Genomic DNA, 18,715 nt, shown 5'->3' on the forward strand with positions numbered 1-18,715 from the left:
CGATGGAAGCGGGTAGGAGGAAGAGGAGACGTCCCGCTGCTAATTTAATCGAGCGGCTACGCAATAGCATTCCGCCGCTGTGTCATCTGTCCCGCAACTGACGGCTCCTTGGGGAAGGTCGCAACAAATGAGACGTAATCGCACACAATCAACACGATGGGAATTCCAAAACCAACAGACGGCCGCCGCGGGTTGGCCTGGATCATGACTTGCCACTAGGAACTCTGAGCTTTTGCATGGACCTTTCATATGCTTAAAATTGCCTTTATTCATAGTTTAAACCAAAAATGTTTCCATAAACTATGATCCCCAAAACACTATCATTAACATTATCCTTAAAAATAAACTGGATACTAGTGAACTGCTAACAAAACCTCATGACTGCTAAAAACTAACTACTAAAGTGCACTTGTGATGCAATCACAACCACTGCTAGCAAATGCTCATGACAGCGAGCAGCTGCTAAAGTCAGCCAATGACTGCTAACACAGCTAGCTAATGACTGTTAAGCCGCCATATTGCTCCTTCCAAGAAACGTTTCTCGGCATACAATCCCATACATTTACAGTATCGAAATTGGAGAACATTTGAGACAGTACTTAGTACAAACAGCAGGATTTATGATGTTTTAAATTTATTAAACATAAACGATGATTTCAGACATTTTACATCTTGTCTTAAATACATGTATAAATTATATGTTTACAGGAGGAAACTTGTATTTCTATTTTTTTATTAAAGAATTATAGCCGTAATTGAACAAAAGATGCCTCTGCCAAATCTAATATTGGTGTCTAAGGAACTGAGCGATATAAGAAAAAAGGAGTCTTCAAAGCTATCGGCTATCCAGTAATATATACAGATCAGTGGCTGATACTGACCACTCTGCTAATGACAGCTAACAAATGCTAACATAGCGCACCCCTCTATACATCATCTTTACAACTTTACCACCTTTTGCCTTTTTACCTTCTCTGGCAAAGGGACAATTCTACTGTGTTTAAAAAACAGTTTCAAAACGTGAGCTGAATCAGTATACCGCAACTGATCGTGCATGAGAGAGAATATTACAAGGCCGCTTCTGTCAAAATTTGATGGATGACATTCTTAATTAGATTAGGGGGGTCATGTATGGGTCATGACCCCTCCCTAATGAAGATTAATGACCCTTTAATGACTTCCAGATGTCATATAATGAGGGTTAATGACCTTTAATGACTTCCAGATGTCATTTAATGAGGGTTAATGACCCTTAATGACTTCCTGATGTCATTTAATGAAGATTAATGACCCCTAATGACTTCCTGATGTCGTTTAATGAAGATTAATGACCCTTAATGACTTCCTGATGTCATTTAATGAAGATTAATGACCCTTTAATGACTTCCAGATGTCATATAATGAGGGTTAATGACCGTTAATGACTTCCAGATGTCATTTAATGAGGGGTAATGACCTTTAATGACTTCCGGATGTCGTTTAATGAGGATGAATGACCTTTAATGACTTCCGGATGTCGTATAATGAAGATGAATGACCTTTAATGACTTCCGGATGTCGTTTAATGAAGATGAATGACCTTTAATGACTTCCAGGTGTTATATAATGAAGATGAATGACCCTTAATGACTTCCTGATGTCATTTAATGAAGATTAATGACCCCTTAATGAAGATGGATGATGTGTAGGTGGTGTTCCTACCTGTTTTTGCAGATATCATGGCTGACCCGGGTTCAAATGCTAATTGTTTGGTTAACTTCCGGATCCGGTGCACGCCCCCCTAGATTGAGTGAATAATGAATAATAATGAGATTGAATGACGTGATCGGAGGGAGTGGTTTAGTATGGGTAAAACCGCCGGGGGAAAAGTACTAGCCATTTCTATTATGGTGAAGGGGGAAAAGTAATATGAGGCCTTCGCAATGCCACACTCACTTCTCTGAAAAATTCTCAAGAGGTATCGGCTCTGAGCTTCCAAGATGAATCCAGGTAATTAACTCTTGATATTATCTATATATGTATATATACTCATACAAATGTGGCACTTATATTCCCTTCTATTAATGTTTTTGCTATGAAATAAAAAACCCCTACATCTTAATGAAGCTTCTGGAAAAGCAAGCATCTTAGTGAGTGATTTATTTATTTAATGGAATGATGCATGACTTTATTTTTATACTTATAGCGTTTATTTTATTTTTAAGTTATGAGAGATTTTGGAATAAGTCTGTATTAATATGTATTTTTTGTTTTACTTTTATTTTAATTTTATAGAGTTAGGAGAGTTTTTTTTTTATTTTATTTTATTTTTTTTTGAATGAGTGAATGAGTTCGTATTTCTTATTTTAAATTTGAATTTTTACAGAATTAGAAGCGTTGTTGGATGAAATTCAACTGTATTATTATTCAGCGTCACAAGGTGGCGATGTTGTGACAGGAATCCGGCGTAAGTATTTCTTTTTTTGAAACGTTTAGAGCTTTTTCTTGCTTTAAAATTAACTGTTAGTAATGGATATTTACAGAATTGAATGAGGATGTGAACGAGAGGGTTAGACAGCCGGAGATTTTCGTAATTACGAGTGATGAGGAAGAATTGGATGACGAATTATCTGCAGGAGTGAACGGTAAATTTCCTTTTTTTTTTTTTTAAATAAAATAAAACCTATGTATTACTATTTTTTAAATGAACCGGTAATGTTGTATGATTATAGGTGGTGATATACTGAGCGAGACGGTCCCAGAGACTGCTCAACCTGAGGTCATAATAATATCTGACGAAGAAGAAGAAGAAGGAGAAGAAGAAGAAGAGATATTAAGGCGTGAAAACGTGAGGGCCGAAGAGGAAGGTGAATTCGTCGGGTTTCCACCGATTGAAAGCGAATCTGAAATGGAAAACTCTGAGGGGGGTGACATGGATTTAGATAATGTAGGTCAAGGTTTGGCTGAAATTGTAAATGCCTTAAACGATGAGATCTCTATGCAAATCGAGCCTTTTCAAATGCCTGATGAAATCGGCGGCGATGATGGCGATCCGTTTGTGGCTATAAGACACATTGAGGATTTTATTGATTTCTTTAATCCTTTAGAGAGGGCTCTTGCACGTCTTAACCAGTCATCTTCAAACGACGAAGCCGTTGAGGACATACTTGAACCAGACATACATAGAAATGACCAACAGCAATCCTCTGTATCATTTTCACAACATTCCCAGCCACACCCACGCAATCAAATGCAATATGCAGAAGGTAGCAGCAGTACACATTGCCAGCAGACACTTGTGTCAAATACACAAAACTTTCAATACCAACCATACACGCACAATCAAACGCAACAGACAGAAGCTGGTGGTAGTAGTACACCAGCTAGACAAGACCTCCAACAACAGTCTCGGGTACATCGACACATTCAAGCAGAACATCCCCCAGCACCAACCCCCAGTACACAATCCACCTTGCAACAATCTTCAGACACAAACAGACAGGTGGGGGGACAAGTTAGGCGTCCGAATTTTAACAACTTGGAGATAAGACGACGTCTAAATACAACGAGACCCGAAGACCCCCTTGATTTTGCAGCCTTCTACACAAACATTGGCAATAATTTGAATGAAGCTGTGCAGGAGGTAATCAGATCGACTAGTCGCGGTGATATAGTCCAAGCAGAAATAGTGGGTGAAAATGTGAGGGAGCACTGTTACCTAGATGCTGTTAATGACCCGAATGACGTAACTGACGCAGTCCATAATTTGCTAGATCGCATCGCACAATCTAATACAGAGGTACTGGCCGACAATAGTCTAGAACTTGTTGTACAGATTGTATTTGATGTTAATGGCGGAGGAGGTGCCAAACGCAAACTAATTTTGACTACAAATGATGAAATGGTTCAAAAGAAGAAGAGATGTTTGTACATAACGTATGACAAAAATGATAAATTATGCTTTGCTAGATCGTTAGCATACCTGCTTGACGGATCGTTGACTGTTGATCAGGCTACACAGAGGGCTCGTTATTTACAGCAAAGCGTGGGGTTGACTTGTGAGAATGCCGTTAGTCTGAGGGACGTACACAAATTTGAAACGCTTGTGAAACGCAAAATCGTTATAGCTTATAGAGCGGATTGCGAACGCCCCCTGTCTTTTTTTGAGACGCAATACCCCAAATCAGAGGACTCAGTGTTCTTACTGCTATTAGACGGACACTATTATGGAATAAAATCGGTTAAGGAGTTCATAGGGAAATCCTACTTTTGCAGTCATTGTTACAAAGGGCATAAAAACCAAGAACAACATAGTTGTGAGGGGCATTGTCACATCTGTCTCGACCCTACCTGCAAACAACAACCGTTCAAAGCCATTCATTGTAACGATTGTAACAAAATATGTCAGAACGAGAGTTGCTTCGTTAAACACAAAGAACGCAGACAGACCTCAAAATCCGAGACTAGCAACTGTGAGAAATACAAAAAATGTAGCGAATGCAGTGTGGAATATTACGTCAAATCACAGGGGGAGAATGTTAAACATAAATGCCCTCAAGCCAAATGCACAGTATGTGGAGAGGTTCTACCTAAGGGCGGTGATGAGGCGAGAGGAAACCCTCATCTGTGTTACATGCAGCCTCTAAAACCGGAAGCGCCTTGTAAACAAATAATTTACTACGATTTTGAAACATTCGTAGGTGCTGACGGTAAACACAAACCCTACCTAGTGTGTACCAAATCGACAAAGGGGTTGGAAAAACATTGGTTGGGTCTTGATTGCGTCGAACAATTTCTTGATTATGTCAGGAACCCTCGTTTTGAACAGTCTAAACTAATCGCTCACAACGCCAAAGGTTTTGACGCTTACATCATTCTAAACAAAATGGTAGACATGGGGGTTAATGTCAGCGTCATTATGCAAGGGAGCAAAGTCATTTGTTTCTCAGATACGGACTTCAAACTGGGGTACATTGACTCCTTGTCCTTCCTCACGATGCCCCTCAGCTCCTTGCCTAAAGCTCTAGGTTTCATCGATCAAACTAAAGGGTATTTCCCCCATGGCTTTAGCTCTCTAGACCATTTAAATTACATCGGTCCCTACCCTGATCCAAAATATTATGGGGTAGAGCGTATGTCGACGGTCCATCGTACAAAGTTTTTTGAATGGTACGAGGTAGCGTGTAAGGGAACCTTCAATTTTGCTCAGGAAGCTCTAATGTACTGCAGAAATGATGTGAATATTTTGGCGACAGCTTGTGAGAAATTTAGAGAGGAGTTTCTTAATGCGACTGGTACAGACCCGTTCAATTCTGTAACTATCGCCTCCTCCTGCATGAAGGTGTTCCGGAACAATTTCCTAACACCTAAAACATTGGCTATTACGCCGACCGATAATTACATACAACAATCCAAATCATTCTCACACGACTCGATCCAATACCTAATGTGGGTGGCGCACAGCCAAAAAATACCTATTATTCACGCCTTAAACAAGGGGGAGGTCAAGATCGGGCAGTACTATGTAGACGGGTACGCTTTGATAGACGGCGTAAAATATGTATGGGAATATCTCGGATGTTTCTATCACGGATGCCGTGAATGTTACGATCCTACTCAAAAGTGTCCTATGAGTAAACGACCGTTTCAAGAAAAGTTTGACAGGGTTAAAAAGAAAATACAGGATCTAAAAGTCAAGCACGGTGTACAGCTTGTGTTGATGTGGGAGCATGAGTGGCTGCGGTTAAAAAAGTCAAATCCGGATATAAGAGAGTTCTTGCGCAATTCAAAATTCCCTGAGCCTCTTATACCACGTAAAGCTCTTTTTGGAGGGAGAACGAATGCCTTCGTGTTACATTATACGGCTGCCCCCGGTGAACGTGTAATGTACGTCGATGTTACATCGCTTTATCCTTTTGTCAACAGCACATGTGCCTATCCGTTAGGACATCCTACCATCATTCACGACAATTTCGATGACCCCCAAAAGTATTTCGGGTTCATCAGAGCTAAAGTCAACCCTCCACGAGGCCTCTATTTCCCCCTGCTGCCCTACAAAACGGCAAGAGGTAAACTGGTGTTTACACTTTGTCGCACGTGCGCAGAACTTAACAATCAAGAAAGTTCGTGTTCGCATAACGATGACGAGAGAGCCTTAACCGGTGTTTGGGTTACGCCTGAATTCAACAAGGCTCTCGAGCTGGGCTACACCGTATCACAAATTACGGAGGTGTGGCATTTTGACTCGTCGAGTAGCGACGTCTTCAAAGCATATATCGATACATTCCTTAAAGGGAAGCAAGAGGCCTCGGGGTATCCTTCCTACGTCGTTGATCAGGCAGGTAGGGAAAAGTACATCGAAAACTATGAGACTCACCAAGGTATTAGACTAGACCCCTCAAAAATAAATGTGAATGCGGGTAAGAGGCAGGTGTCTAAATTATGCCTCAACAACTTTTGGGGCAAATTGGGACAGCGTGATAATTTGGATAAAACAGAGATTGTAAGCAGCACAGAACGCTTCTTTGAATTGTTATTTTCGGGGTTGTACGAGATCAAAGCCTTTCACTTCCTCAACGATCAAAGGTCGATCGTGCAGTACAGCTACCACCGACGTTGCAACGTCCCCCCCTCCAAAACCGCTAACATCTTTGCAGCATGCATGACCACGGCTTATGCACGTCTAAAAATGTACGCATATTTGGAGCGACTGCAGACGAGTGTTTTGTACACCGACACGGACAGCCTCGTCTATGTAGTCAAAGACGGCGAAAGTCCTTTGGAATTAGGTGACTATTTGGGGGATTTGACTGACGAGTTGGGAGGAGATAGCATTCAGGAGTTTGTTTCAGCGGGTCCTAAAAGTTACGCCTACCAAACTAGGAACAGCATGAAAACGGTAATGAAGGTAAAAGGTATCACACAGACCCATGACACTTGCAAACGCGTCAATTTTGACAGCATCAAGAATTTAGTCGAAGGGTACATTGACTCATCAGGCACACAAAGCAGAACGATTGAAACGCCTCAACACACTATCGTGCGTAACAAAAAGGGTTTTCACCTAAAAAACAGGTCATTCATGAAAAAGTTCAGGGTAGTATATGACAAGAGACGTCTTATCCCCCACGGACACACCCTGCCTTTCGGTTATTAGTGTGTTTTGTGAAATGGAGTTAAATCAAGTTGATTTTGATCCGAGGCTTCAACCCCCCTTTTCTTGTTTAATATCTGGACCAAGCGGGTGTGGAAAAACATATTTTGTAAAAAGTATCTTGGAAAATTGTAACCATGTTATGAAAAGTCTTCCTGACAATGTTGTATGGATCTACACTTCTTTTCAACCTCTGTACGAGGAACTTCAAAAGCTGAATAAAAATATTAACTTTGTGAAAGGTCTCCCTGATTCTTTTGAGGATGAAAGTTTGTTTCCAGCGCGTCAAAGTCATTTGGTTATTCTGGACGACGTCATCTTTCAGGCGTCGGACCACCCTGAGGTCGTAAGAATTTTTACCCAATATAGACATCATAGGAATATGAGCGTCATCATGTTAACGCAGAACATTTTTCATCAAGGTAAATACAGCCGGACAATCAGCCTCAACAGTAATTATATGGTGTTGTTTAAAAACCCGCGTGATAAATTACAAACGAGTGTTTTGGCTAATCAGATATTTCCCTCAAAGAAAAAGTATTTTTTGGAAAGCTTTGAAGACGCTACCAAAGACGCTCACGGGTATTTATTAGTGGATTTAACCCCGACATGTCCAGATCAATATAGACTGAGGACGGGCTTACTAGCTCATCAGTGGCCTACCGTCTACATACCCAAGACTTAATAAGATGTCGAAGCTTTTAAAAAGAAATGCTCCGCTGCTCAAAACTTTGTTTCACGCCAAGCCCAAGAAACGTAAAGACATACTTTTGCGCGGTCCCAGTAGCTTGGTGAAAGCTCTCTGCGAGATTGCTCTAAATCTCTTAAAAGGTCACATACCGCTGAGTCCTTCGCAGTATAAGAGGCTAAAAAAGCAAAAGAAGGTGATCAGAGAATTGGCCGATAAGAAAAAAAGTCTGAAGAAAAAACGGGCGGTCTTGATTCAAAAGGGTGGTTTTATCTTACCCTTGTTGGGGGCATTCGCCCCTGTCCTCGGAAGTCTTTTAGGCGGTCTAATAAATAAATAAACTTTAACCAACATGAGTTTGAGAACAGCTCAGAAAATGTTTCTTGTCTCACCTCACCAACTGGAACGTTTAAGCAGGCCGGAACCAACCATTCGAGAGACGGCGGAGCGTAATTTGGATTTTAAAATGAAGGAGGTCCTAGAAGATAGTTCTCTAGACCAGTATGAGAAAATTAAAAAGTACCAATCCTTGATGCAACGATATTTAGGGTTGCTCAAACAAGGGGAAAACGAACGACGACCAATCAACCTGACTCTACCTGCTGAGACATCAAACACATCCCCATCAGATGAAGCGACGGGTTTGGAGAATGAAGCCTGGCTCGACATCGTCCAAACAATCCCTCCTCGTTACCGTAAAAACGCCGATTATGTTTTAAGAAAACTGTCTACCGACGAAAGAGGTTGGACACCTCGCAGCGAATTCATCTTCAGAGGTAAGCCCGTCAGAGGATCCCACATGACTGATTTACTCAAACATCTCATCGGCAAGAATGTTTCATCGCAAGGTCCTAGAGGTTGGAGCGAGTTTCTACACACCCTCTCAGAACTCAATATACCCGAAACAACGGTTTCTAACCCACATGCACGCGAGGAGTTGAGACGTCTAAAAAACGGCTCATATACACCTAATCCCATTGTTAAGGAATCTTCGAACGGGAAAAAGAAAAGAAAACGGACTGCTTCGACTATAAAGTGGGAGGGGTTTTAAATATGACACTTATTTTATGTAAGGAAAAACACATCACTCTGTATTGCCTTTTAAATTGCTTTTATTGAATAAATGATTTGAAAAACATAATCCGTTACAGACAATGACATTTTTTAAATTTGTTGAAAGAACATGATTTTTGTCCTCCGCATGGTTTGCAGGTAAAAAACCGGTGTCGCCGAACAAAAGCAGATACCATAGCATCATTCTTGATTACATCGTCGGTGTAGCAGTCCATCACATCCTGGTAAGACTCTCCACACCCTCTGTGGCTCAGGTAGTACACACAATGAGGGCCGCAGGCCGCTGACAGTTCGTGTTGTAACTGGCGATTATGGTAAATTATACGGTTAGAATACTTTTCCAGAAAAGACTTTATACTTTGTGGGTAATATTTAAAATCAGGGGGAAAGCCGAAGGGGTCGAAAAAAGATGCAGAGTCGTCCTTTTCCAAGGTAAGAGCCAACCAATGTTCTCCGGGTTTAGAGCGGGGGTGTGTATTAACTATATAGTATATGGGGGGCGAGGGTTTCAAGGAGGATAACTCGTCCGAAGCGTAAACGCCTCCAAATAAATGTCCTTGTAAACGTGTCATCAAACTCTCCAATTCCCTTCCGTTCATCTCTTCAGTAATAGTCCATTAACACTTCCCTCTTCGAGTTAATTTCTAAAATAGAGTCGTAACAAGCGTACACAATAAGTGTGGCGGTATGGGGAAGCGGGGTCCTGAATCTCATCTCCAATCTGAGTGTACCGCTGGACACAGGGGATAAAGCCTCTGTGTCCTGGCTAGGATTTAGATTAAAGGCAAACAGAGCATAGCCTTGTTGAAAGTCTTCGTGGTCTATACTTAGAGGTAAATCTTTTAAAAACCTCCCCGTCGAGGAAAACAAGTTATGAAACTCTCGCACTGCGTTTCCTGCGTTAAATTGGGGTTGAAACGCCTTAGATGGGATCTGCCGCCCTTCTTGAGTTAGGGCTAGGTATTCAATATTGTGGTGGGCAAAGTTAAAAGGATTTAAATTCTTCCGCCCCACAAAAGCGCTGTGATTGACGAGTGCTAAAACCACATACTTTGGCGTATGTCCCAAAAAGAGATTGTCTTGATGGCAGATCCTCGATAACTGGGGTATAGAGTAAGTCTTTACGTTGATCCTCGATAGGGGGTACAGCGCGTTGTCTTTGTGGAGAGCCGCTGCGTGACCCAAAGAAACGGCCGGTGCGACCGCTACTTTTTTTACAAAAAGGGTGGCTCCTATTATCTTCAGAGAGCAATCAGCGTCGGGGGGACTCATTAAACAAAAATCATCGCTGGCTCTTGTTAGCTTTAGCCTTAGATCCACGTTATTTAAGAGGTATCTCTCACAAAAGAAAATATCCGAGTGAATGGGGCCTAGGAGTTGAAATTCCCTGGACCCCTCAATCAATTGGGCTCTGTGAACCAGCCCTTCATTAACATCGTTGCCCGTGAGCGATGTTGAATCCATCCGCCCTCGTGTATCTTTGAAGAACATGGCTGTGCTAAATTGGCTTTTGAGAGAATCCTCTGAAAAGTTTAACAATGTTTCAATCATAGCTCTGTAAGGGTGAGTAGCGCTTGATTGTGAGATGAGTCTATCCCCTAATGTAACATCTACTTGGGTAAAGATTGTGTTTAACGGATAGTTAATGATGCCTACGTGGTCGGTGGGGCCCAGATGAGAGCCGTCTCTGTGTGTTACTCGCAAACGCAGGTAAAGCATTGTGTCCGAGAGATCCATATATTTAGAACCGTCCCCCGGTATGAAGAATTCAATGGGTCCTTGCTCCGTCAAAGCTGATAAGGGTGAAATTTCGACGTATTGGCTTTGTTCTATCGAAAGTTGGGTCATTGGGGGTGAGAACAAATCTAATTCCGACAGAGTGCATTCTTGCGACTTGTGATGTAAAAGAGCCATTTTCGTCAGATTGTTTAAGAGAAAATGTCGGCGTTGCTTCTTCGGCGCTTCCTTCTTGAGACTGATTTCCTTTTGACTGCACGCCTACGCTTTTTATGAGTAACCAGTCTCTGACCTATCGGTCTCCTCGAAGGTCTTCGAGCCAAAACCATTAACCCGGATCCATCTTGATTCTTTTCTCTTCTCTGTATTCTTTCCATCGCACGTCCTGCTACATCCATGGCAATATTTTTAGCCGCCGACTGCAGGTGAGGTTTCGCTACTGTAAAACCTTTTTTGACTAAAGGTACGACAAAACGGAAAAGTTTAGAAAAAATGGAGCCCAAACCTCGCCCATATTGCACAGGGGCCCCGTGAAAACCCGGAAGCGACCCTCCTGCTTGGGTTTCGTAATAATTAACAAAGCGATACAGGTCAGGGTGTGTCTCTATCACGACCATTGTTTTTTACCTCGGTTTAAAATGCAGGGTAATAATTATCTTTCCGTATTTAAAATTAACCGGCTGATTCTGATCCGTCTTAATCTGTATTCCTACTTCTTCAATATGTCTCCTACTAATAGGCAGGTAGTAAGCAGGGTTGAAAGTTTTAAAAATAAACTCCCCGTATCTCCCTTCGATCGGAACAGTCCTCAATAACGGAGCATAGGCATCCCCTACCGTCTGGTGTTGCACCACGTCTGTATAAACGTATAAATGGTATTGACCCGCCTTTATATCGGCTGGGTACGGGGCAGGTAACCAATTAGGTTTTATAGTAAACCATTGTCCTTCCTTCATACCAAGTATGTAAGCCAACGGTGCATTAAAGCGGATCTTATAACATCCGGTTGACGACATCCAAAGAAATTTCCGCATATTAATATCGTAATGGAGTAAAATTTGGTTGCCTATTTTATTTTTTATAATATACAGAACCGCCTCTCGTAGCTTGTCAAGATCTTCATATTCCCCGGATGTAATATCTAAGGTGTGGGTTACAAATTCGTTTTTATCAGACCCCCTAGCTGTCTCGGAGTTCTTTGCATCCTTAGCTTTGGAAAGCGTCATATCTTTTATATAGAAAGTAGTCTGGTTTTCGGGTACGTTTATCCAACTACGAGGGTATGAAATCTCAGTCAGGGCCACCTCCCAACTTCCTTCGAGATCAATGTGTTGGGCCAAATTCACTCTGAACTGTGAGATTGTGTTGTCCGTATACACATCCATACTAGCGTTAGAAGGTAGAGTAACGTAGAATCCTCCATCGTGTAAGGGATCCATGCCGGCTTCTGATACAAGTTGTATTTGAAACTCTTTTTTAAACGTCTACAATCTGAGAAGCGGGGACCCAGCTATCGAATTTCGAGGGCCATCCCTTCCAACGAACGAGGAATTGTCTCTGCCCCCTCACCGTGCGCCTTTTAAGGATTTTCTCAATATGGAATGTGTGGTCTTTTGATACGCTCACCTTCTGTAATTCACCTTCGTAAAACGATCCTTCTATGACATCCCCGTCATAATCTTTCAGTTTGTAGACGGGTGGAAAACGAGGAAGACATTCAGATATGGTAAACAATTCGTCCGTAAAGCTCTGCTCGTATTTTTTATCAAACACTCCTCTTAATTTAGATATCCTCACCACATCTCCTGTTTTAAAACGCATTTTTAATTTCCCACTTTGCTCTATCGGCATATTACCGTATAGATTCTGGAAAACCTGTTGAGTATTTCCGTCAGTAACTTGATTGGGCTTCATTTTTATACTTTTATGGTAGCTTTCGTTATAACTACTTACTAAATCTTGTACGACGTCGTTATACCTGCGTGTGTTTCTGGCCGTAAAATATCTCCACATTCTAGTTTTTAAAGTTCTATTAAACCTTTCAACAACCTGGGCTTTCAGATCACTGGCAGTAGCAAAATGAACAATGTTGTGTTTTTTCATCAGGTTCTGAAAATGTCTGTTAAAAAATTCTTTACCCGCGTCGGTCTGTATTTTTCGAGGCGTCCCACTCTCAGACAAAACAGATTCAAAAGCTTTAACTACCTGCGGAGCCGTCTTATCCTTCAAAATGCGTACGTAGGCTTTTTTTGAAAAAACATCGATGACGGTCAGTAAATATTTAAATCCATCGTTGACGCCAGCCAGGGCCTGCATATCGCAGAGGTCTGCCTGAAATTGATTCAGCGCCCTTGGGACAAAAACCCTGTTTCGTGGGAAATTGATTCTAGCGGGTTTGTGTAAGGTGTAGGCATCTTGCTCGATTAAGAAACCCCTAACTCGATCACGATTTACTTTTTTACCCGTAACATCCTGTACACCTAAGTGTAAACGCTCTACACCACCAAAACTGGCCGGGTGTGAGGCATCGTAGTAAAGCTTCTCCATACACTTCCTCTCAGCCATCATCATCAGAAAATGAATTTAAATGATATATGCAACGATTATTTATTGATAAATTCACACAGACATGACTTCTTTTGTTTTTTTTTTTGGTTTATTACATGATTTAGTATAATCATACACAATAGTAAAAATGATTACATGCATAATGCTAAAAGGCAATACTAAGAATTAATATACTCAAGGACTCGGGATAAGACATAGGGACTAACTTTTAATTCAACGACGGTTTGAAATTCTTTTAATTCAACAGGTAAGTCTAAAGGGTAGTTATTTTCTAGACAGTATTTTGCAGAATCAACAAACAGAGTCAAAATTGTTACCAGGTGACCTACACCCACGTCATCACACCATGCATCCAGAACGGCTTTAATTGTATTGGCCAAACCCAAATGACTCTCGTTCACAACACGTCTGACAAAACAATCCCAAGATACATGAAATAGCGAATGAGACAATGATCTGACTTTTTGCATAATCAACAACATTTTGTCAATTCGTCCGTCTCGGTCAGAAGTATGTAGAATGGTTCTCTCCAGAATGTCCGCCCAATTACACAAACCGTAATATCGAAACAACAATTTTCTGAAGATATTCCCCATCGTGTGTCTCTATTTAGAATTGTAGTACTTGTCCAGCAGAGTCTTGAGGTCGTTCGACAGCGATCCGGGGCCTTCAAGGGCGTCCAGTTGCTCGAGCTTGTCGAGTATCTTCTTCTCTTGCTCGAGATCTAGCAGGACAATCTCGGCCGCTGTCTTGACCTTCTTAATGTCGGTAGTCAGATGAAGCAAGTTCAACATGTAATGAATGCTGGGGAGGAATTTAGGCGTGCACAACAATGCTATCACACGATGATAATGTTTCCTAAAATACTCATCATCGTCTATTTCTAGACACTGGTGCTGCCTCTGGCTGGGATGGTTGATTAAACAGCCATTACATTCATTTCTACTGTATTTAACTATAACTTGATTGAGGAGATGTCCTATAGTCTGTTTTATACAGTTGTACTTATCCCGACACAGCCAACTGTCCGGGGGCCCGTTCCAGACAAGGTCCCAGTCCTTGTCAAGGTTTGTAGGTGAAGGCAAAGCTGTTGGCGGGCACCCCTCCACAACGTCCCCGTCAGAGGTTAGTTGCTGCTGAGGCTGCTGCTGCTGAGACTCCTGAGGCTGCTGAGGAGGTAGGTGTTCGTGCCGGGTATTGAGTTCCTCAGGAGTCATCAGCAGTTGTGAATACTCCAGCGAGGCAATGTACTCATCGGTCAGCTGCACTTCTTGAGAGTTCTCCGGCGGAGGGGTGTTCTCGTCGGCAGTCGCGGGGTACTGAGAACAGTCCAACTGCTCTCGCTCAAGGTGGGTCGCGGCTGCCTCAACGTCCTTTCCCTCCTCAAAGTCAGAGCTCTCTGTCTGCGTACCTTTTGAGACTTTAAGCCGCGATCCTTCCACCAGAGGCACCACACTCCGGGCACCCAGAGGCGTCCACGATGTTGCCAGGCGTCTGGAACTCTGTCTGGTAGGAGGCATCGTTGTCGTCGTTGGCTTTTTCCGGCAAAGTGTAGTCCGGCTGGAGACTCCTGCTCTTATATTACATAGGGGCGGTTATATGGGTGGGATTTGTTGTAAAGAGGCGTATTTTCCCATTGTCTAAGTGGTAGGGGGGCTGTCCTTGAGGGGGGTTGGCTTATGACGTCAGAGTAGGCGGTTCATAGGGGCGTTGACTACTCAAACGTCAACGCCTTCCTTACACCCACAATGTTTCGCCAATGCCGGCTGTCCAAAAAGAGGGTGGAGATTTTTTCAGAGTGCGCATCCATCCTCTCATTCCATTCAGCCAACGGTAGGGTCAAAACCCTCAAAAAAACACCACATTCAGTGTTAAATGCTTCCAAAGTAAAAAACAGTTCATTCTGATTTGTGCGATCACCAGTCTCTATCAGGTTGTTAGAATCAATTTTCACCTTAAAAAACCAACGACCTGTAGGCGTTGTCCTCGAGACCCATGTAAATGTTAAAACATTCCATGGTTCAGACGACTTCATACATTCTTTCAACACTCGAGGTACCAGTTGATTTAATATACCCCAGTCATTAGAGTTTAGAGTCCCATAGCCACTAGGTGATGTATTTTCAACACCGTCCATGCTAAAATACAGAGACAGCTCACCCATCTCGTAAAGGAAGCGGTATCCCCATGAGGCAGATGGATCCAAAGACCATATTTCCTCCAAAGACTCTGCGGGGGGTTTCTGAATACGTCGCAAAAACATCTGCTTCTTACGCGGCGCATCCAAAATCGAGTCGGTCCCAGTGCGTCCCATCTGCACTGAAACATTTGTCTCGCTGATGACATTGATTTTCCCCGCCATCCTCGCTGTAGCTCTATCGGACTGTTGAAGCGCTTGTTATATCCTTTTTACCCATACTAAACCACTCCCTCCGATCACGTCATTCAATCTCATTATTATTCATTATTCACTCAATCTAGGGGGGCGTGCACCGGATCCGGAAGTTAACCAAACAATTAGCATTTGAACCCGGGTCAGCCATGATATCTGCAAAAACAGGTAGGAACACCACCTACACATCATCCATCTTCATTAAGGGGTCATTAATCTTCATTAAATGACATCAGGAAGTCATTAAGGGTCATTCATCTTCATTATATAACACCTGGAAGTCATTAAAGGTCATTCATCTTCATTAAACGACATCCGGAAGTCATTAAAGGTCATTCATCTTCATTATACGACATCCGGAAGTCATTAAAGGTCATTCATCCTCATTAAACGACATCCGGAAGTCATTAAAGGTCATTACCCCTCATTAAATGACATCTGGAAGTCATTAAAGGTCATTAACCCTCATTATATGACATCTGGAAGTCATTAAAGGGTCATTAATCTTCATTAAATGACATCAGGAAGTCATTAAGGGTCATTAATCTTCATTAAATGACATCAGGAAGTCATTAAGGGTCATTAATCTTCATTAAATGACATCAGGAAGTCATTAAGGGTCATTAACCCTCATTAAATGACATCAGGAAGTCATTAAGGGTCATTAACCCTCATTATATGACATCTGGAAGTCATTAAAGGGTCATTAATCTTCATTAGGGAGGGGTCATGACCCACACATGACCCCCCTAATCTAATTAAGAATGTCATCCATCAAATTTTGACAGAAGCGGCCTTGTAATATTCTCTCTTGCATGCTCTACTTTTTAAGCTATCACTGGATTTGCAACCATGTTACCAGATAAAAATCAATTCTAATCTTGCAGTTACAGACAACAATAATCGCTGAAGGGTGTCGAGCTGAAACAAGTAAGCTCCGCTGCCATGTAAGTGTGGAAAATCATTAAAAGTCATCAGCATCATCGCTTTAGACGGTATATTGGCCATACAGCATACAATTTGGCATTGTCTGGTTTGGCCTGGAATTCAAGAGGTGCTTTTTGGAAGGAGGGGTGGGGGGGCTAGAAAGCAACCTGTCATATTGTACCCGCGCGAGCACACCACTTGAATTTGGAGAGCCCAATTTCTTCGTCTCGGGAACAATCTTCTCCTTCTTACTGAGCGGCGACATGTTGGCAAGGCGTAAGCACACAATCAGCGAGCGTGGCATCTTTGTTTTGCGCTCATTTGCATCTCCATACTTGTGCATACACAACACGCACTTTTGAAAAACATCATCCAAGACATGGTTTCACGCTTATCTTAACTGGGCAGATTTGCATTTCTGCCCCAAATTAACACACACACACATATTGCGGCAAACAAATGATGAACAGCGACATCGTTAGCACTAAATGAATGCACACAGTTATTGGCCATAATTGGATCATTTGCCACTTTTGGATGTCCCCAGAGGAAATTCAGCTTGTTGCCTATATTGCACGTACACGCACGCGCATACATTGCTCAACAAGAGAAGAGCGTGTACCTGTGTCGGTACTAGGGGTGTTAAAAAAAAATCGATTCGGCGATATATCGCGATACTACATCGCGCGATTCTCGAATCGATTCAATAAAAAAAAAAATATATATATATATATATTTTTTTTTTTTTTTTTTTTTTTTTTTTTTTTGTAGGAGCTCAGAATTGTTCATTCGGTAGTCTTACCGATTCAATGTCTTATCATCATTGCCTTTTTTTTTTTTCTTTTTTTTTTTTCTTTTTTTTTTTGTGTGTGTGAATCGATTTTTAAACTTCCATTTTTAATGGAAAAATATTCAACAAAACGTCTGACTTCGGGTTAGGATTCACACCTTGAGCATGGAAGAATGTTATATGAACGGAACATTAAGCCTTAATATTTTATTTTAATGCTGTTCAAACATGAAACAGATTACAACCTCTATAAGACTGAAATTTCAGATAAATAAATAATACATTTTCATATGAATCTTACACTCTACAAGCTTACTGATTAGTATTTTCTAAATTTGAATGAAAAAAAATCGCAACAATCGACTTATAAATTCGTATCGGGATTAATCGGTATCGAATCGAATCGTGACCTGTGAATCGTGATACGAATCGAATCGTCAGGTACTAGGCAATTCACACCCCTAGTCGGTACTAAATGTGATCGGGCTGCCAGATCGTATCGGGGTCGCCAAACGAACACGTCCCGCTACAGGATTAGCTGGAAATTATCCAGTTGACGTCAAACATTGGAAAGAAAATATTAAAGATGTAATTTAAATAACAAAATGTAGAAACGTAAATAAACCTAAGAATATAAACGCAAAATATATTGAATAAATAATCAAATAGATTGAATAAATGATAAATACACAAAATAATTGTCTCAGATGTGACAAATATTGTCAGTTTAGATTGTTAAAGTGTTCATATTATCTTTAAGACTGTTTTTTGTTATTTTGATTGATTTGTGAACAGCAAAAAAAGAAGAAACCAAACCGAAACTATCGTTAGCGCTGCTTTACTGACATCACCGGCAACTGCCAAGGCTCTTCAATCTGATTTTATTTTTATTTTTCCGCTCTTAAAGTATCATGCTTTTATATTTTTAGCTTTAATTGCATTTTTACAGTTTTAGTCCATAAATTGTGTTATTTTGAACAATTGTAAACGAACAAGTTCCAGGCAATCCTGTAGAGTGACGTCATCGGCAGGCGACTCCGATACAATCTGGCAGCCCGATCACATCTGACACCGGATTTACAGCACCAAGAACTTCACCCCAGAACTAAGAACATTTGTATTTTTTTGTGTGGCAAGGTTCCTGCTATCATCCTTAAAACGTTGTGTCGTGCCAGTAAAAGCAATACAGAGCCCTTCTGGCCACGGCAAAGGTACCATTCAACTAGTAGATTCATCACTTAGAGTTCTGAAAATATTTGATAATGGTTGAAAAGTTCCTTAGTGTTGCTTTTAAAACTCAATTTTAATTTAAATCTAAATTTAGATCCAGAGTAATTTACCAGACCCAGGTCAGGGGTAATATTGAGATGTGCAGATCCTTCAAAGTTTAGTAGAACTTTTAGGGGA

At 41.4% G+C, this 18,715-nt stretch overlaps 2 protein-coding genes across 3 annotated transcripts in view; one reads left to right on the forward strand and one right to left on the reverse strand.

Annotated features, from left to right (window-relative positions):
* Positions 1-18,715, reverse strand: part of LOC144004329 (ankyrin repeat- and BTB/POZ domain-containing protein 3-A-like) — a 77,461-nt gene that overhangs the window by 57,476 nt on the left and 1,270 nt on the right. The gene's annotated exons all lie outside the window — the stretch shown is intronic.
* On the forward strand, positions 1,961-4,193 carry LOC144003049 (uncharacterized). Its single transcript, XM_077498824.1, has 6 exons — positions 1,961-1,989; positions 2,107-2,129; positions 2,366-2,446; positions 2,523-2,624; positions 2,712-4,048; positions 4,167-4,193. The coding sequence occupies exons 5-6, from the start codon at positions 2,888-2,890 to the stop codon at positions 4,191-4,193; spliced, it is 1,188 nt and encodes a 395-aa protein (XP_077354950.1). The 5' UTR covers positions 1,961-1,989; positions 2,107-2,129; positions 2,366-2,446; positions 2,523-2,624; positions 2,712-2,887.

Source organism: Festucalex cinctus, chromosome 16 (assembly GCF_051991245.1).
Source record: "Festucalex cinctus isolate MCC-2025b chromosome 16, RoL_Fcin_1.0, whole genome shotgun sequence".
In the NCBI taxonomy this organism is placed as follows: domain Eukaryota; kingdom Metazoa; phylum Chordata; class Actinopteri; order Syngnathiformes; family Syngnathidae; genus Festucalex; species Festucalex cinctus.

Coding starts and splice junctions, on each gene's coding strand:
- LOC144003049 (XM_077498824.1), top strand. CDS start 2,888: ATGGAAAACTCTGAGGGGGGTGACATGGATTTAGATAATGTAGGTCAA. Junction 4,049..4,166: donor GGTTGACTTGTGAGAATGCC/GTTAGTCTGAGG, acceptor ACCCCAAATCAG/AGGACTCAGTGTTCTTACTG.